The sequence below is a fragment of the Papilio machaon genome, chromosome 6 (genome assembly GCF_912999745.1).
Source record: "Papilio machaon chromosome 6, ilPapMach1.1, whole genome shotgun sequence".
NCBI lineage: Eukaryota > Metazoa > Arthropoda > Insecta > Lepidoptera > Papilionidae > Papilio > Papilio machaon.
The window spans coordinates 9485833-9504820 of NC_059991.1; the positions used below are offsets into that span (position 1 = coordinate 9485833).

The window sequence follows — 18988 nt, forward strand, 5'->3', positions numbered from 1 at the left end:
CTGTTCTATTTCTAACTGTTTAAGCGCAGTTCAGTGTGTAATAGATGGCGCCACCAGCGTATTAATTAACACTGGCACGTATTGGCGCCGTGAAATATTTATGATTAAATCGAGTCGAGTTTTCTTTTGTTTTTTCATGACTACTTCTAGTGCGTGATTTTTTTTTTCATGATTTAACAAGTTTGTGTTGTTTTATATATTTTTTTTTATTTCGTAGTGTCTTGTTATAGTTGTTTATCAAAAATAAACAGTTTTTTAAAAATGAAGTTTTGTGTTTTACTGAACAATAACAATAAAGGTATCTTTTAACTTAATACTTTTTTGACATCAAATATCCAGGATATTCTCTAATCTGGTTTAGTTTAGTTTTTTTCCTTTTTTCTAATTGGTAACTAACTTTTATAAGTGTATTAAATTAGTACAGTACTTGGGTACATATGTATTTGTTAATTCTTTACGCGTCCTCTTTACATACATCACCTCACCTTTAAGTAAGTATTTAGGCACAAAAGGTTTAAATTTTAAAGGCATTAGCTAATCAGCTTAGTGAAATATATAAGCTTATAAATTATATGAAAAGCTTTATAACGGATTAAACTTTAATAATTAGAATATAAAAGTTATAAAGTTATAGGTGACATAGAGCACTGATTTTGCTCCACGTGACTCAGTACCTACAATATTCATTCTTCTTGCTAGCAATAAAAAATGTTGTTAAATTGTTGAATTTCAACACAGTTTTTTAACAGAAGACGCCAGCAACGACAACATCTGTTGCACGAATTGGTCGGCTCGCCCGGTGAAATTCTACGACTACGCCGACTTCAAGAGGAAGCAATTATGCGTTTCGTCTGATGAGTGTGATGTCAGAGGCCTACTTTTAGTCCTATATCCCTTTCCATCCTTTTCTTATGAGGAAAGGATGGGAAGTGGAAGTGGATTTGGCGGAGGAGGGAATGCATATGAAGGGGTAATATTCTTTTTCTGTGTCTCCGTCGAGAGGTAGGCAACGCATCTGAAATTACGGATGTTTACGGGCAGCGGTCGTTTGTCACTTTATGATAAAAAAACGTTATTTAGTGATATAGAATATTATAATTTGTTTCAGAAATCTATTAACAGTAAATTATAGTACTCTAATCCATCAAATCATTCATTACTTTATTAGATATTAAATAAATATTACATATAGTTATGATATTAATGCTAAAGCAATAGACGTTCTCTTCGAAATAATCCGAAGTTCTTTATTTCAATAATTACTATGTCGATTAAAACACCGCTAACATCTTGTTGTAAATAGAATTTCAAAGTAATTAAATTGTTTATAATTTATCGCGTAATGTTTCTGAAACTCGCAGAGAACAGAACAAACCACTCATAAAACGTTCCCAAGAAACAGTAACATTCCTTTAATGTCCTTATTGTATTCCATACATCATGCGTCGTTTTATGTTTTCACATAAAGGAAACTCTCGCATCGCTTAAGTCATAACTTACACAATCTCACGGTACTCATACCGTTCCAAGTTTTAACTGCAATTTAATTTACGTCCCACTTCTTTCAACGGCAGAGATACTTCATACAAATTGATAGTGTAGCTAAACTTGGAATTACTTCTTAAACTTTAAAGTACTTTAAGTAACTTGGATGCTTCAAGTTGTACAATAACAATCAAATATGATAATGTTACCTTCCCCTGTCTGAAAATTTAAACCCATCAATTTTCATATATTCGAAATGTGAAGATTTTTGTAGAGTTAAAAATAGAATTGTTCTAATATTTACATAGTATATGCGCATATTTTATAACGTGATGAAACGAAACTTTCATTCATCCTTTTACACATAAAAGCGTTTTTTTTTGTAAAAGTTATATGACGGAACCTAATTCTCAATATTGTGGGCAAATTGTCACGTGTCAGCCATCGCATAGCACACGTCGCCTGCCCGCCGACAATTATGGCTGCGTCAATGTCTGCAGCCATATTTCACAAAAAAAAAAACAATATCTTAACTACAACATAAATAAACACATATTGGAGATGTAACTGTAATGTAAAGATGTGGATGATGTGACAATATCCTGTAAATAATAAAACATTTAAAATAAATAAAATAAAATAATCACGTTGCGCATTTCATCAATGTTATTGATTTTCTCGCAGCAAAAACTTGTTAATTAATCAGACGTCGAAGCGATCATTTATCTTGTATCTATATTGTACTGCCCACGTCAAAGTTTCTTAACAACGAACTTTATGTTTAATTAAAATACGGAAACTATTAAATGTTTTCAGATAACATGAATTACAGTTTTCATTAAGAAGTGAAATTAATGATTTTTTTTTAAAGATACCATACGCACGCTATCTTGTACCTGCCGACGCATCAATATGGACCAATCAGAAGGGACTATTATGTTGCGTCTCGTCTGTGATTGGCGGAGGACACACGCAACCTGCCCTCGCGCAGTTTTGTACGTCGAGATTCTCCCGCCAATTTTTTTAGACAAACGCCATTGTTTCTTCCAATTTGAATTACCACCAGAAACAAATATAATATCTCATGTATAGGCGTCAACAACTTGTATTTTTGAAATACTGTTTATTATATTAGGTCCTTACATATGAAATTGGCGTTTTGTATGGGAGGAACAAAAAGTCGAATATTTTTTAATATAATATATTTAATTAATCAAAGTATGAACCATTATTTTCTATGCACTTTTGCCATCTCATAAGTAGTTCATTGATCCCTTTACTAAAAAAACCAGTCGGACGGGAATCAATAAAATCTTTGAAGGCGATTTGGACTGCCCCATCGGAGTTGAATTTTTTCCCTTGCAAGAAGTTATCCAAATTTCGAAAAAAATGGTAATCTGTTGGAGCAAGGTCCGGGGAGTACGGAGGATGTCTTAGACTTTCCAATTGAAGCTCTTCTAATTTAGTAGCCGTCTGTTGCGCAGTGTGTGGTCTAGCGTTGTCGTGAAGCAGCAGTGGCGTGGAGCGATTGACCAGCTTAGGTTGTTTAGCCGCTAGCTTTTCCATCATGGTTTGCAATTGCTGACGATAGATATCAGCCGTAATAGTCTGGCCAGATTTGAGAAAACTGTAATGAACAATACCGGCACTAGTCCACCAAACGCTTACAAGTAACTTTTTTGGGGTTAATTTTCACTTGGGGCAGGATTTGACTGGCTGGCCAGGATCCAACCATTGCGCTGAGCGCTTCTCGTAAAGAACCCATTTTTCATCACAGGTAATGATTCGGTTTAAAATACCTTCATTATTGTGCCGGTTTAGTAATGTAACGCAACAGTCGACGCGCGTTTGCCGGTTTGCTTCAGTCAATTCGTGAGGTACCCACCTGTCAAGCTTTTTAATCTTCCCAATTTGCTTCAAGTGAATTAAAACAGTTTTATCACTAACATCGCAGCCTGCAGCTAACTCGGACGTGGTTTGCGATGGATCCGCTTCCACAATAGCCTTCAACTCTTCATTATCAACTTGAGGCTCAGGCCGTCCACGGGGCTTGTTCTGCAGATCGAAATTTCCAGAACGAAAACGTTGGAACCAAAAACCAACTGTGTTTTCTTTTGCAACACGACCGCCATACACATCATTCACCCTTCGAGTCGTTTCCACAGCACTAGTGCCACGGCGGAACTCGTACTCGTAAATAATGCGATATTTTAAGTTTTCCATTTTGTAAAATGAGTGACGCAAACAGAAAAAAACAGAAGAAAAAAACAAATGAATGACGGTCATCGAACCACAAATACATGAGTCTATAGCTGTACAAATTTGAATTTGGAATTCCTTACCAAAGAGGAGAAATTCGTGATTAAAGTGGCCAGTACGAAAAACGCCAATTTCATATGTAAGGACCTAATATAAGCATGTATGCGTAGATATATGAATTTAGAAGAAGCGAGAGAGTGTATCAAAGCCGCTCCAAATGGAAGTCTGTGATCTCTGCCTACCCCTCTGGGTTACGGGCGTCAGTTTTGTTGTTGTTTATTATTAAATGCACAAGAAGTGCCCTTTATAATTGCAGTTAATAATATGTTAATAATTTTGGAAAATGAATGTAGTTTAAATGTGCGAAAACATTATCTATATTCTCAATCTATTGTCTTGGAAAGTTATAATTAGTCGGTGTTAAAATCAAATTCCGAATCGTAATTCAGCAATAATGCCCTTTCAATATATTACAAAGAAAAACCATTAGGCGAGTGAGCTTGCGACTCTCCCTCGCCGCGGAAGCGATTAAACCAATTCATTGTTCGTGTAGACATCGCTAATAACAGAATCTACTAATCGATTAATTATCGGTAATAATCGAATCGATTATCGATTAAACATGAACAATGATTAATCTCTAGCGATTGTAATGCATATCTTTAGATAAGATTAGTCACGCGATGAGCTTACGACTTTTATTTGTTTTTTTGTACCAACTTTCCTTCAATATACCTATTTTATTAGGAGTAATTTTTATTACTTTTAATAATATTAAAACCTTTTTATTTGTCATATTACGTACTTCACTATCTGATAATAATTGAGACTTCTTTACGTAAATAAAGGATTATTTGCTAATCTAATGTTTTATTTTTATTAATTTACTTTTCAAAAAAGCTGTATTCTTCCCATTCTACTGTAGTACTGTGTCCATCTAAGAGCTATTGAAGCGTTAAATATATCATGCTGATTTTTATAGACATCGATTATTAAGTTAAAAGGCAGGGCGTTGGTTGCACAGTCACGCAATGCCTTATTTCGCTCCAACAATAATGCTAATGACGTGATTTCCACTGTAGAGTGGGGCAGTTGCGAAGGCGAGGGCTCAGCGGCCGGCGCTGCGGCGACGGCAGCGGCTGCCTGACTTGACTCACTCTTGTCACGCAAGCCCCAGCGTCATGACTCAGCAATTAATTACCAACTGCACGTGTTGCTAATGTGAATCATTTGAAAGTTCCTTTCAAATAATAGTATAACCTCATGATTACCATATTAAAGTCAATAGAAAAATTGTGTATTTTTGGTAACAGAAATTGAATTTATTTTATAAACTACACATTAGAGTTCCTTTTGATTTTACTCGTTGCTGGCATAATAAAAGACAAAGGTAGAGAAATTCTACTGCTGCGACACTTTTACAGTCACACTTAGGGTTGCCAGGTCGCCAAACCTACTAGCCGGACAGACCTGCTAGTTTGGCCGGACATTTAGGTAGAAAGGTCGGACACTCCGTATTATTTAGAATTTTGTCTCAGTATTAATAGGTACACTCTCGTTTGGGAAATGTAAAAAGCCTAACAAAAGCCGGAAAACCGTTTATTTTGGCCGGACACGCAATCAAAAAGCCTACCTATGTCCGGCTTTATCTGGACGCCTGACAACGCTAGTCGCACTGTACATCGTCTCTGTTTTTTTAATAGGATTTCAATATGTATTAATAAAAGTGTCACTGCAGTCGAAACCCAAAGTTGCGTAAACTATAGCTAAATACTTTGATCATCTGTAATGCCCCAGAAGAGCGTTTCCCGATCGATCGGCCCAATGGGAAAAAACCCACCCAGGCCGATCGGCTCAACGGAAAATAATAATAAAACAAACTCAAATATGTACACACACTTTAGCAAATGATCTATATCATCCAAATATAAAACTATTGTAACAAAACATATAAGTCATATTGTAAAAATGATATTCTCATGAAATTCAAATGTACTGAAACACATCTTCAATAAAATGTAAGCAAGAAAATGTAGTAAAACATTTTCTCATCTACGAGTCATTTCTATTTCTAAAATAATTCAATATGAAAATGGGCAAGAAATCCATTTTCAGAAAAATTCTGATCTCGAATTCTCGACTCTTTCAAATTCTCTCCGTGTGAAAAATATTGAAATACAGTCGGTGTGGGGAGCGGCCGCGGAAATATATCCATTAGCGGTGGGGAAGTTTGCTCTATACAATTATTATTATTTATTGGAATGTGTCTCATTTTTTACACATTGCAGCCACTATGTTGTTACTTCTTTTGGATAGATTTAATAAACTTGATTTGATTGTTAATTTTATAGATTTCAAGGTAGTATTCTAGACTCGTATTTAAACAAAACCATATTTATTCTAAAAAAAATTATTAAAAAAATCTACCTGTAATTTGACAAAAAGCTTCTAAATTAAAGCAATAAACAGCAAAATATCCCTAAACTGCACGGCGCGGCTTTCGGGTCAAAGCACTTAACGTTTTCCTCTACTTTATTTTTGTTTAAGAAAATCAGCGTTTTACGTTAGAAACGCTAATGAAAGGCCATTTAAAGGTCAGCGCTAATCTCGCTGCGCGCTTATCGCTCAGCCCACTCCAACCGAGTGGCTTTGCCCTGAGCTGCTGAATTATAGATAGCACACGATCGCTCCGCGTGCCTCGGGTGGCGCAGTCTCGCGGACCTCGGCTCAGTCTGGCTCACCTCGACCTCGGCTCAATTCGGTTCAGCTTAGCTTAGCCTCGTAACGATAATTATCTTGCCTCATTCACAAAATCAAAGTAGATGATAACTAACTTTGCTTTGAAAACATTGAAAACTTTATCACATCTTACTTTATCAATCTCTTTGTCTGTAAGATTGTACAAAAATGACTAAAACCAATATGTTTAAAACAACACTATTTTAATTCTATTTTGGGGAAAGGTGATTTCGGATTATGGAGTTGGGAATACAGTAATTGCATTACAGGAGAAATGTGTAACGCGTTGAGAACAACCTGCTTCAGATCCAGATCAAGCCTTTGAGCTTGCACAACCTACAATATATTTAACATCTATCTGCCATTCTGGATCACAAAATAGTTATAAATATTTTTCTAATTTTCTATCTTTATTCTATTGAATATTATTCTCATCAAATCTACATTCGTTTGTATCATTTCTAACACTATAGTATTCAGACAATACGTTTCGTGAAACTTTTATGATCACATAAACTAAGGAAATATATTTGAGAAAGCTTTGCCAAGAAAATTTTCTAATGGAGCATTTTGCACATGGATCGCGTCTCATTTGCATATCATTATGTACTCCGACGATGAACGGGTTAAGTTATGAACGAAACATATTTCTACGTTATTCGTTTGCATGCGCTTGGTTTAGAAAATTATTTTCTTTGTATACAAATTGGACTACTCATATTGTTCTATATATTTCGTACAAAATGCATTACAATGAAACCAATTGAATGTATTACATGCTTCAAATCTACTCGTATTGTCGCCATATTTAAGAACACGAAATAATTTAACTGTTTTAAAATTAAAATTACTCGGAATCTTGCTAATATTATAAATGTGAAAGTTTAGATGGATGTATGGATGAATGTTTCTTAGAAGGTATCTCCGAAAAGGCTCAACGGATCTTAATAAAATCTGGCACGGGTGTAGAACATAGTCTGGAAGAACACATAGGCTACTTATTAAGTTTTTTTTTTAAACCGCGGGGACGGAGTCGCGCTCGACAGCTAGTATCTAATACATTTGAGGGTCACGGATCTAATACATAAGATATTTCAAAAGGTATTGTTGTAAAGATTCCTTCGCATCACACAATGCGACTCACGGTGTCGAAGCAAAACAATACGCTAAGTTTGGAGCGAGAGTTTGAAATTCTTCGAGCTATTGTTTTAGAGATCCCATTCAAGAAATTTCAACAATAATCAGATATTTCAAAACTTTAATGTTTTAAGTCTAACTGAGTATCTGAGGTTTCTTAATTAATGTGTTATTATTTCACTTTAATAATACTAAAATACAATTATTATTAAAAATTACGCTTCGTTTTTGTACGCTGTGTAATACATGACGTATAAACATCTCGAACGGTGCAGATTTTTTATCAACGATTTTTAAATGGAAATTAACTAATAAGGCAAAAAACTCATCTTAATAATCAGGGAAAAACTTAAACTCTCAGGTAATTGCTATCAGTTCTCATTTAGCCTAAGTTTATTTACAGATAGGTGAACAGACTTTCATTAAATAGCAACATGAGAGAGTAAGCGGCACTTTTCAAAGCCTTCCCTTCGCACACCCTTCCAACTCAACTCACATCAAATGTTAAACATTCGTCAACATTTGAATATGTAAATGTGGAATAAACATTGAAAACTAATGAAATGGAAATGTGGATCGACAGTTCCAAAGCCAATTCCTCGAATGTTTGCAAAGTGAATATTAGAATTTTGTTTACCGATGAATTAATTACCAATTGTTTGTATTCCGACGATCGTAGTGCTACGAGCTACGAGCTACGGTGAACAAATATGTCACACCTTGTTTATTTCCAAGTGTTGAGTTTAGGTTGCTACTCGTACAGTGACATTTTATAATTATATGTCTACGAAATTATGTAAATTGAAATTATATGCTTTCTTAAAAGTGTCTAGTGACGCATCCATTACGCAGGATTTGGTCTTTCAAATTCAAATTAGTTCTTAGCTAATTTAAATTCCTTTATCGAAATGAAAATAGCTTCCAACCTTCCATTACAATTACAATTAAATATAAATTGGTAAAATATTTTACTCATAACTATAAATTTATTGCTTCGAGCCGACATTAAGTAATAAGTTATGTACGAAATATTCAGCTTTAACAATTTATTTTGAATTATATACAAACGTTATCGCGCGATAACTAGCGCAAAGTTTAAATTAGTTTTGTAGAATTGTTATTTATGTTGCGGCGCGGTTACAGTCATGTGCCGCCTGCCGCCTGCCGCCTGCCGCCTGCCGCCTGCCGCGTCACTAGCGCCCTGTTTGTCTCCTTCAAGTACTGGATACTGCTAACGACAATATCCTTGTTGATGTCAAAATACATGGTCATAAAATTAGTCTACATTCTATTGTATTTTGACTATAACAACTTTAATTCAGGTCGATCGGAGCCGGGCGTAGTGCCTAGTATCGTGGGCTTCACGAAGGACTCGGTGGCGCAGGAGTCGGACCGGCTTGCGCCAGGCGACCGGATATGCAGCGTGAACGGCATCTCCACAGCGCGCCTCACGAACGATGAGCTGCTGCGCCTGCTCGACAATGTGGAGGAGCGCGCCTCGCTAGAGGTCGAATATTACATGCCCAATTACGGTCAGTACTAACCCAAATAATTAGTATACCTCATCTCACAATACATCATAATTTTCATGTCTGTCTGTTAATCATGTTATATATGGTATGCGTTTTTTTTTATCAGAGGAATTTTTTTTTAGTCAATTTTGTAACTTTTTATGTAAGGTTACTCCTAACATTATACAATTTTACTTTAGCATCGCAAAACTCGCTGTATATAACGACGAAACTAGCTGAGGTCCCTGTGGAGAAAGTGAACGGGTCCCTGGGTGTGACGATACGCGGCGGTCTGCCGGAGAACTCGGCGCAGAGTGCGGACCTTGTGCTCAACAGTCGGTCGTTGGACGCGCTGCCACTGGTCGTGACGCACGTGCGGCCAGGCGGCGCTGCCTACCACACCTCCAGGATCAAACCTGGCGATAGACTCTTGAAAGTCGATCATGTAAGTTAAAGTTATTTACTTAGAATTTATTCAATACGAGATGATTTTGATAAGAGAAGTTATTTCCTTGATGGTGGGTTTAATTTTTATTAATGTTTCTTATTAAAATGAGTTCCTACTCATTTTTTTATATCTTCCATAAATTGGATATGCAAATCTACGTACTGTGAACGGCAGTAAAACATTAAAAAGCTTTGTTGTTTTGTTTACAACATCTCTTACTTAACTGAACATAACAAAACTTGGCTATTTACGATTTATTTTCGTGTTACGAACAGTAAATCACATACTTAACTGTTGACTGGTTTAATAACAAACGACTATGTGAAATATAAATATAAAACTACAGGTTGCATGTTTAATGACCAAGATAAGAATTAAGTATCTTAATTTCTCTTGAGCTGATTTGAATCAATATTCCAAATGACCGCCCGTTTTTATAATATTAAAACAAAAAACAAAAATAGTAAGAAGCTCAAAAATTACAAATCAATAAATTAAACTACATTTACCATATATTTGAATTTTCCACTTATTTCCAGGTATCACTAACAAACAAGACGCTATCAGAGGTGCACCAGATCCTGCAGAACTGTCCGCAGGTAACGAGCCTGACCATTGAGTACGATGTGTCAATCATGGAGTCGGTCAAGCTGGCGACGGGACCGCTGCTCATAGAGATAGAGCGGCCCTGCAACGAGGACCTCGGTCTCTTCCTCACCAACCACCGCTACTCCGACGACGTCTACAGCTCCGGCTCCGACACTTACCAGAGAGTCGGCACCTGCAATGCTATTTATATCGACAGTATTCTGCCAGCGAGTATCAGTGACAGGTGAGAATGATCGCTTAACCTTTATGGCGAAATTATGAGATTTCTTTTGGGCGGCGAGAGCATACAAACAGGCGGGAACCAAGTCTAACTGAAAACCGCCAACATTACGAGCTATGGATTTTCGTAATAGTTAGAGAGACCACGAATGAGAGAGAAATGAATATTGATAAGGGCCAGAGTCACGTTAAAGATCTAAGCTTCTGTAGAATTATAAATATCTATTTCTGTGTTTAAATGCAACATCTGCTGCTAGTAATACAACGAAGTGTCAACTGTGTAGATGCGGGGCTCTGCACCCCGGCGACCAGCTGCTGGCGTTCGACGACCACGTGATAGAGGGCAACAACTACACGGCGGAGGAGGTGATGTGTTACCTGGAGAGCTGCGAGGCTGGCTTCACCAGACTGCACGTGGCGCCGCGACACGTCCTCGCGCACGGCGGCAGGTTCACCGGCACCAGAGGTTGGTCACGAGTAAACATTTACCCTAGACATGTTTAAATTTAGTGCTACATGCATCAGGCTGTTAATCTTCAAGTACGAATGTTTTATGTCATCGGGCATTCTGAACTGAACTGATTTAAACACACGTTTCACTATTTACTAAACTTCAATGACTACTTACTTTGAAGCGAGAATAGATTTCATTTTATAGGTTTTGGTGACATCTTTTCTTATCTACATTTATTTTTTAAAAGGTTAGTGGAATAAGACTTTAAGGTTTAAGGGAAATGCAGTGCAATAATTAGAAATTCCTTAATGCAAATAGCTGCGACTAAGGCAAGACAATGGGGGACCTCCTTCTAATGCGGACAATGGTCCTGCGACACACTTTTTCACATTATCGTGGAAGACGGAATTTATCACATTTAATTATTATTGTTAATTGAAATACTTTTTAGATTGGACATAAAAAAACAGTAACCATTTTTAAAAGTTTTAACTTACTTGTCCGATTTTTACTTTTCCATTATTGAGTATGCACCGCATGAGATCTGCAATTACAGGCCATATTAACCTCAATGTGAAGTAGATGAGATCAACCCATATTCTTTGCTTCAGAGAACTCTATATCGGGATCGTCGACACTCAACACAAAAAAACGTCAAAGGAACTACAGACAGAGCTCGATGCCGAAGCTTGGCTCTCCTGAGGACTACGGTAATTATAATTACTTGCACAAAAATACACGTAAATAATGTATCAATGTCATTCAGTACACAGATTCTCATTCAATGTTGTAATAAAAGTAATAAGATATAAGAATACTCATTTGGTTTCATAAATGGACTTGTTATTTCTTAACAACAACAACTCTCTCCCGCTGCAATACCACGACCTCGCAGAAGACACGCCTCAAGTGGAAGCAATTCCACGTATAGTCTGATGAGGTCTAATTTTAGTCCACTTTCCCGTTCCACCGTTTTCTTATAAGGAAAGGATGGGAAGGGGAAGTGCGTTTAATGGAGGAGGGGACGCACATGAAAAGGATACATCCTCTTTCTGTGCGCCTCCTCCTTTGTCGATTAAAGGTAGGCAACGCATCTGCAATTGCGGATATCTGTGGGCAGCGGTCGCTTTGCTATTTAGGCGGACTTAGGTGACCTTTTAATGTAAAAAAAAACAACCTCCAAAAATAATTATTGTAATTTAATATTCGCCCTCTAACTTTATTCAATTTTCATTAGCAAATATTCCACCACACCTAAGTGACGCCGGCCAAATATTTTTCTCTATCCGACAAACGAGGGATCTTTGTATTAAGGTCGGGTCAATATTTGTTTAGGACTATTGTCTCCTAGTTAATTCTTGTAACTAGTTTACTAGTTTGGGTCCAAACAATTTAATGTATTTACATTGGACCTTGTTGGACGGTAATGATTTTTTTTAGTAGTAGGTGGCAAACGAGCAAGCGGAACTCTGAACTCGGTAAATATATTGACATCTAAAACAAATCAAAAAGTTGCAGATGCATCGCCTATCTATAATGGATGCTGGAGGGAACGTAAAGAAAGAGGATATTTCTATACGTCCCCATTCCAGCAAATCCACTTCGCTCTCCCATTCTTTCGTTAAAAGACAAGGATATTCGACAGACAACCAGCAGAGTTACATGAACGTGGGCGTGTGTCGCACGGAGTCGCTCAGTGTGCAGCTGGAGGTGCCGCCCGGACACTGCAGCGGCCTCGCGCTGCACGACGACAACTCGCAGCTCATCATATCGCATGTACAGCCGCACTCGCCCGCCTACAGGTAACTGTCATAAATTCAAACAGCAAACTTTACTTTGTCGATTCAGCTAATGTTTTTTTTTACCTGACGTTTACAAATTTGTAACAATTGTAGGTCAGGCTGCCTGCAGACGCGCGACCGCGTCATGTCAATCAACGGCCATGAAAATCTGACACTGGACGTGGCGAATGAAATCTTGCAGAGGAGAAACGACTCGCACAATCCAAAGTACTTGACACTGAACGTGGAGTTCAGCATGCCCAATACTATAGAGGCTTCGAGCGGAGTGTTCAATGTCAAACTTGCCAAGACTTCTGCAGGTCTCGGGGTGACCATCACTGGTATGTATCTCTGTATATTAAATCATAACATTAAAATTAACCATCGAGAATTTGATCAGTCTGAGGTTACAACTGAGCCGACTACTCCCAATGATACTATATAAATTGATATTTAAGGGTTAAGGTTTTACGCCTCACCACACGGTGATATAAATTAAGTTAATTAAAAAAATATCTATTAACATACCACAAAATATATTCATAGGAGTACTCATATTTGTAGGTTGTAAGCAAAAGTTGTTAAGTAACGAGGAGCCGATGATGATCTCGGACATAAAGGCGGGCTCTGTGGCGCACCGCAGCGGCGCGCTCGCCGCCGGGGACCAGCTGCTGGCCATCAACGGACAGCCTCTGCATAACTTATCCCTGGTAAATATTTGCCCTACTGTAATCCTTAATTGCCGCCTCTTTCTCTCTATGAATATTTAATTTTGTGACTCCAAATCAACTATTTGCAAACATGTGATTTTGCTAAATATATAGATATATTTTAGGCTCTTAGAATTATAAAAAAATAATAAATAATAACAAGATAAGTATAATATATTAAACTAAGGTTAATCAACTTTTACTTTTGTTTTATCAATGTGATTGAATCATTTACGTTATACTTTTTAGTAAAGGTTTTATTTAAAACTTTCATTCTAGGACACGGCGTTCAATATCCTTCAAAACTCACCCGACGATATAATAACATTGAAAATAAGAAAACGAGATCTGACAGAAGATTGGGCTAACGTTCACAAACACAATCCGAAGTTGACGTTACAAAGCTTTAGCAACATAGAAACGAAAGCGATGATCCACAGCGGAGAGGACTCCGGACATCACACGGACAGCCCCAACAACAGCGCCAAGGACAGCGAGAGAAGTCACGGCAGTTGTAGTGAAGGTGGAAACGCCGCGGTCTTTGTTGTAGAACTGATACGACAGGAGAACGGACCTCTGGGACTTACCATAGCCGGCAGCGAGGATGTAACGCAGCCTATTTTATTAAGCGGGCTTGTAGAAGGTAAGAACAAAATACTTTAAGTGGCATATGTATGTATATTGTATATACCAAAAGTGCATACATGCAATCACTTCCTTTTGCTCATATTAAAATTTATTTTAATAAAACTTAAGGAAAGATTTCTGATAAATATCTCAATTATCTTGCTTCAGGTGGTTTAGCGGAGAAATGTGGTAAGCTGGCGATAGGTGACGAGTTGTTAAGTATAAACGGAGAGAGCGTTCTCAACAAGCCGCTCTCGGAGGCCATCAAACTGCTGCAGCAGAGCGGGATGCGAGTGCAGCTGCAGCTCTGCAGAAAACTCACCGGTAACCAGCTCTCAACTACTGTGACATTCTCAATATTCGCTACTAACTAGTGCAAGCTGCAATTAAACATAGTTTCTGCGACTTGTGCAATTTATCAGTAATGGATAATGATTAATTTTTATATCAATAAAGGTCCTTTAGAAAGTGCCGAAACGAGTGCGAGAGACTCCAGCCACTCGACTTCGAGCCCTGGATTGTCAAATGACAGTGCAGTGGAGTCCTGGGATCAAAACACACCCATCAGAACAAGCGCTAACTGCGGTAAGTTAAATGAGCATAAGAAAAGTAGGACAGCATTAACAGATGTAAGGTAACATGTTTCACAAATATTTATTTATACTACTATTACTACTAGCTACTTTTACGTAATGTTATACGAGACAATTCAATTTACAAGTCACGTCTATCATTATGATAATTTACTATAGCACTAAGTAGTTGCTATTTATCTTATTCCGGCCAAGTATTTTACTACCCTAATATGGACGAACAAACTTCATATTTTATTCATGAAGGTTACGTTCAATTTTCAGGTAATTCGGAGGTAATCGAATATGCAGTACCGGACAAGAGCAGAATAATAGATAAGCAACCGTACTCGCCGACGGACGAAGACAAACTGATGGCCTCCAGCTTCAGCTCTGCCGCTCCGTACGGCGTCAGCGACCTGCCGCTGCCCAACTACTCCCTCAATAATTCACTCAAGACTTTCCACTACGAAAACACTTGCATCATTCCCGACAACACTCTCAAGAACAAACAGAACATAACGAGAGAAGATGACGTGCATCAAATAGAAATCCTCACGACCAACATGAAGGACTGTCAGCTGCACAACATGGAGAAGTCCTCGTGCAAGTGCGACTATGTGCAGATGGGACCCTACGGAGTGGTTTCACCTCGCAGCCGCCGACCTAACTGGGACGGTGACTACCTCAGTGGTAGCGGAGGAGGTATCTACACTGTCACCACCCCGCAGAAGTCGCCGCTCAAAGCCAGCGCAACCGGCTCCAGCTTCCAATTCTCAACCAGTCCTATTTATGAAAATGACGTTCCAGGTAAGTAGACATCTGCAGGTAAATTGTTATACATAAATAAGCTTCAAGTTATATCAATATAAAATCGCATTGGTATAAAAAGAACGAACGGTAAAATTTTAACCGATTAATAACCACTTCAAATTCTATAAGAAAAATGAATTTGAAATATAGAATTCAGAATAAACCTTCCGTAAATATACGAGTAAAATATTTTAAAAATTCTCTCTTTGTGTTGGTGCTACTGAGAAGCTCAAAATTGTCACGACTGAAAAGTAAGTCATAAATATTCACCTTTGTTGCGGACAACGCAACGCCGCGTCCTCCAACTTTAACGTACTTTTGAACAGTTACTTTCAAACATCCAGCCAACTTCAGTGTACTTCTGTCAATGCAAAGCACGTAGTAAATCTGTTTTAAAAATATACGTTACATTTAAAATGTTTACTTGCACGATATCTATTTCCTGCAAGAATAATTTCTATTTAAATATGTGCTTTGAACTAATTCTAAAATTCCCTTTCTATTTACATAAATTATTCTGGGCTCAAAACTTACAATACAATTTGTTACTCCAATTGAAAACAGAAGCCTTACCTTTTTCCTATAAACGGACTTCGTTATTTGTTGTTAACAAAATAAAGTCTGCCAAATAATAGAGTTCAGTGAATGTTGTCAGGTCTGTACAGCAGCGAGACCCTGTCCCCGGCGCGGGGCTCTGTGCACCAAGTGATCCTGTACAAGGACGCCATCTACGACGACTACGGCTTCTCCGTGTCTGATGGTCTGTACGAGCGCGGCGTCTACATCAACCGCATCCGAAAGGGCGGACCCGCAGACATCGTGGGCCTTCTCAGGCCTTATGACAGAATTCTACAGGTGCATAACATTCATTTGTATTTTTTCTCCATTCTACCGAGTTAATTGATCTTCTGTTGGGAGTTTTGATGTCATATAATTCGTATACTTCTCAAGAATATCATAGGGGTATGTTCCGGTTCAACCAGTTTATATGATACAGGTGAATGGTACGCGGACGGTGGACTACGACTGCTGCTTGACTGTGCCACTCATCGCTGCGGCTGGTGACAGACTTGAGATCGTCGTTCAGCGCCTCGTCACCTCTAAGGTAATCTCTACTTACATATCTATTGGTTGCACTTGCAATGTAATTAAACGCTTTGACTTGGCATGTTCGAGCCATGACAAACGCCATCTTTTTATAAGAAAATGTCTATGTTTAAGTGCTTTCATTTTCCGGTATACTACAACCACTAATTAGGCTTTACTTTTAACATACTTTTGTTTTTGAAAAAGACATTCCTATGACTTTTTAACCTTCACCTTGCACGAGGCAATTTGCGTTTGAATAACGTATAGATATGATATCACAAATCAAATTATGATATGAGAAGCGAACATTAAAACTTTACCGCGCGATATCAGCGGTGAAGTAACGCATCTCCAATACGTCGCCCAACTCATACAAAATCCGTATCTACTTGCCTACAAATAAATGTTATTAAACTTTGAATCTGTTCAAACTGTTCTATAGAATAATTTTGTGAGTGAAGGAAACATTTGGCCTTTAAAATTGATGACGATACAATCTAATATAATATTTTTGGAGAAAATACAGCTTTAGTGGTTCCTTTCATTTTGATATTAACCATCAAATCAAAAGACTGCTACAGTGCTTCTTACCAGTCTGTCGAGTGCTATCATAACAAGCATTTCTTCTTCTTCTCAGCCACGCAACGCCCACTGCTGGGCAAAGGCCTCCTCCAAAGGTCGCCACGAACATTTATTTACAAACATTTATTTTTGGAGTATTCTAATCACTTTATTTTAATTTAATCAGGAATTTGTTGCAGGATCTGAAGAGCCCGCGCTCAGATGACAGCTCGAGCCCCAGCGACAGTAGTATTGTGACAAAGACTATCTAGTGCATAACCCGACTTTAGTGGACCCGCGCTAAAGACCCCAGACTGTTTTACAGTGATAAAATTGTGTGTGTATAGACTGACATAGCGACATAGCGACATAGTGTGAATATTACGTTACCTTGATATGTCGTAGGTCAAATTTACATTAAATTAATTTTTAGATTAAGTAATATTGTAAATATAATGCAAACATAAGTTTATAACCACCAAATGTACTGCCTAAACCAAAATAATTTGACAAGTAAAAAAATGCAAATATTTTTTATTCATGTAATACAAGCCTTCTGTCATCCTAAAATTCCTTACCAAAGAAACCTAAATTATTATCATTTTTTAGGATTACGTTTATGGCACAATAGTTGAGGTTAACCTTTGTGCTATTGATACTTTAAACCCACAAATAATTTTGTATATAAAGAACGCATGGAGTTTGAACAACTGCCAAACATTACTGCGCTTTGTTAAACAGAAAAATATAGTTCAAAATTATCCACATTACGTATACGAGTTAGATTTGGCAAACCGACCCTGACTTTAACCAATTGATTATAAATTAAAACCGATATTGCCATTTCGTTGCAATTATATTTCAAAAAAGTTTAAAGCGTGTGAGACAATAGTTATTCACCTAAAACAACTTAATTAACGCTTGATATGTTATTTCCAGAATTGCTAGACTTTCACATATGTAACGCACAACAAAGAGAAAATACCAAAGATTTCATTTATCACTATATGTATAATTTGTACTTCATCCAAAGATAATTTACTCATATTGAAAATTATTATTTGTATAACTTTAGTATTAGATACGAAATCACAACTTAACAAAGTTAAGCAGTTTATGAAACAGAACATCGAAAGTGTAACATAACCCAAATCATCAACCATATTGTAATATAAAGTTACATTTATATACTCATTTCATTATGTATAAGTATATAATGCTAGTATATAAATGATCCGTGTACATAAAGTAGACATGTACTGAGTAGTGTATTTGTTGACGTCAGACTGATAGGATGTGTAATAGGGGTAGATAGAACTTATGAAAACTTGTCTAGATTATACATTACTAAATAAAAAATTACGTAAAATTACGTACTAGATTTTCTATTTTATAAATAAAAGCTTCAAATTTCGTTTTCCTAATATTTTAGCGAGTTTCAAATTAATTATCAAATGTTAATATGTAGGTTAAGATAAATCTCATCTGATGATCATTTCTGTGGCAAATTTTGTACCAGTTCCTTGTGTAATACCGTCGTTTTCACTGATGAAACACCTGCAAAAAAACGTGTGTCATTTTCTTTGAAAAATCAAAGGTAACGATGTTTTTAGTCGTGTGTTTCGTTAGTGAAAACTCTAGGTCAGACAAATTCTTCGTATATGTAATTTAATGTAGTTAGAATTAAATTCAAACTAGTATTGTTTGCATATTGAATTTATATCCCAAATTTTAAATTATTAAAAATGTATGCATAGCGGCACTAATGTAATTGTGTTGTAAACATGAGCTTAACTGAATTGAACTTTCATAATATGTCTACCTTTTGTTATAAATGTACTATATTTTAGCTCAAATTTTCATTATGAAATTGTTGAATAAAATATTTCATTAAATTTTCACACAAACAACAAACAAACAAAATATTTATAATTTTCATTTACTTGCATGAAACAAGTACTTTAACTTTACCAA

General features: G+C 36.9%; 1 protein-coding gene across 1 annotated transcript in view; it reads left to right on the forward strand.

The window, feature by feature from the left end:
• LOC106709806 (glutamate receptor-interacting protein 1) overlaps positions 1-18051 on the forward strand; it is a 107732-nt gene extending 89681 nt beyond the window's left edge. The window contains exons 3-17 of the mRNA XM_045678223.1: positions 8943-9152; positions 9332-9576; positions 10119-10411; positions 10692-10873; positions 11473-11571; positions 12507-12663; positions 12757-12983; positions 13207-13352; positions 13632-13995; positions 14148-14303; positions 14436-14564; positions 14837-15361; positions 16020-16219; positions 16362-16469; positions 17215-18051. Coding sequence (XP_045534179.1) covers positions 8943-9152; positions 9332-9576; positions 10119-10411; positions 10692-10873; positions 11473-11571; positions 12507-12663; positions 12757-12983; positions 13207-13352; positions 13632-13995; positions 14148-14303; positions 14436-14564; positions 14837-15361; positions 16020-16219; positions 16362-16469; positions 17215-17286 — 3113 coding nt within the window. The 3' untranslated portion in view covers positions 17287-18051. The remainder of the gene's footprint in view (positions 1-8942; positions 9153-9331; positions 9577-10118; positions 10412-10691; positions 10874-11472; positions 11572-12506; positions 12664-12756; positions 12984-13206; positions 13353-13631; positions 13996-14147; positions 14304-14435; positions 14565-14836; positions 15362-16019; positions 16220-16361; positions 16470-17214) is intronic.
• The last annotated feature ends 937 nt before the right edge of the window (positions 18052-18988 follow it).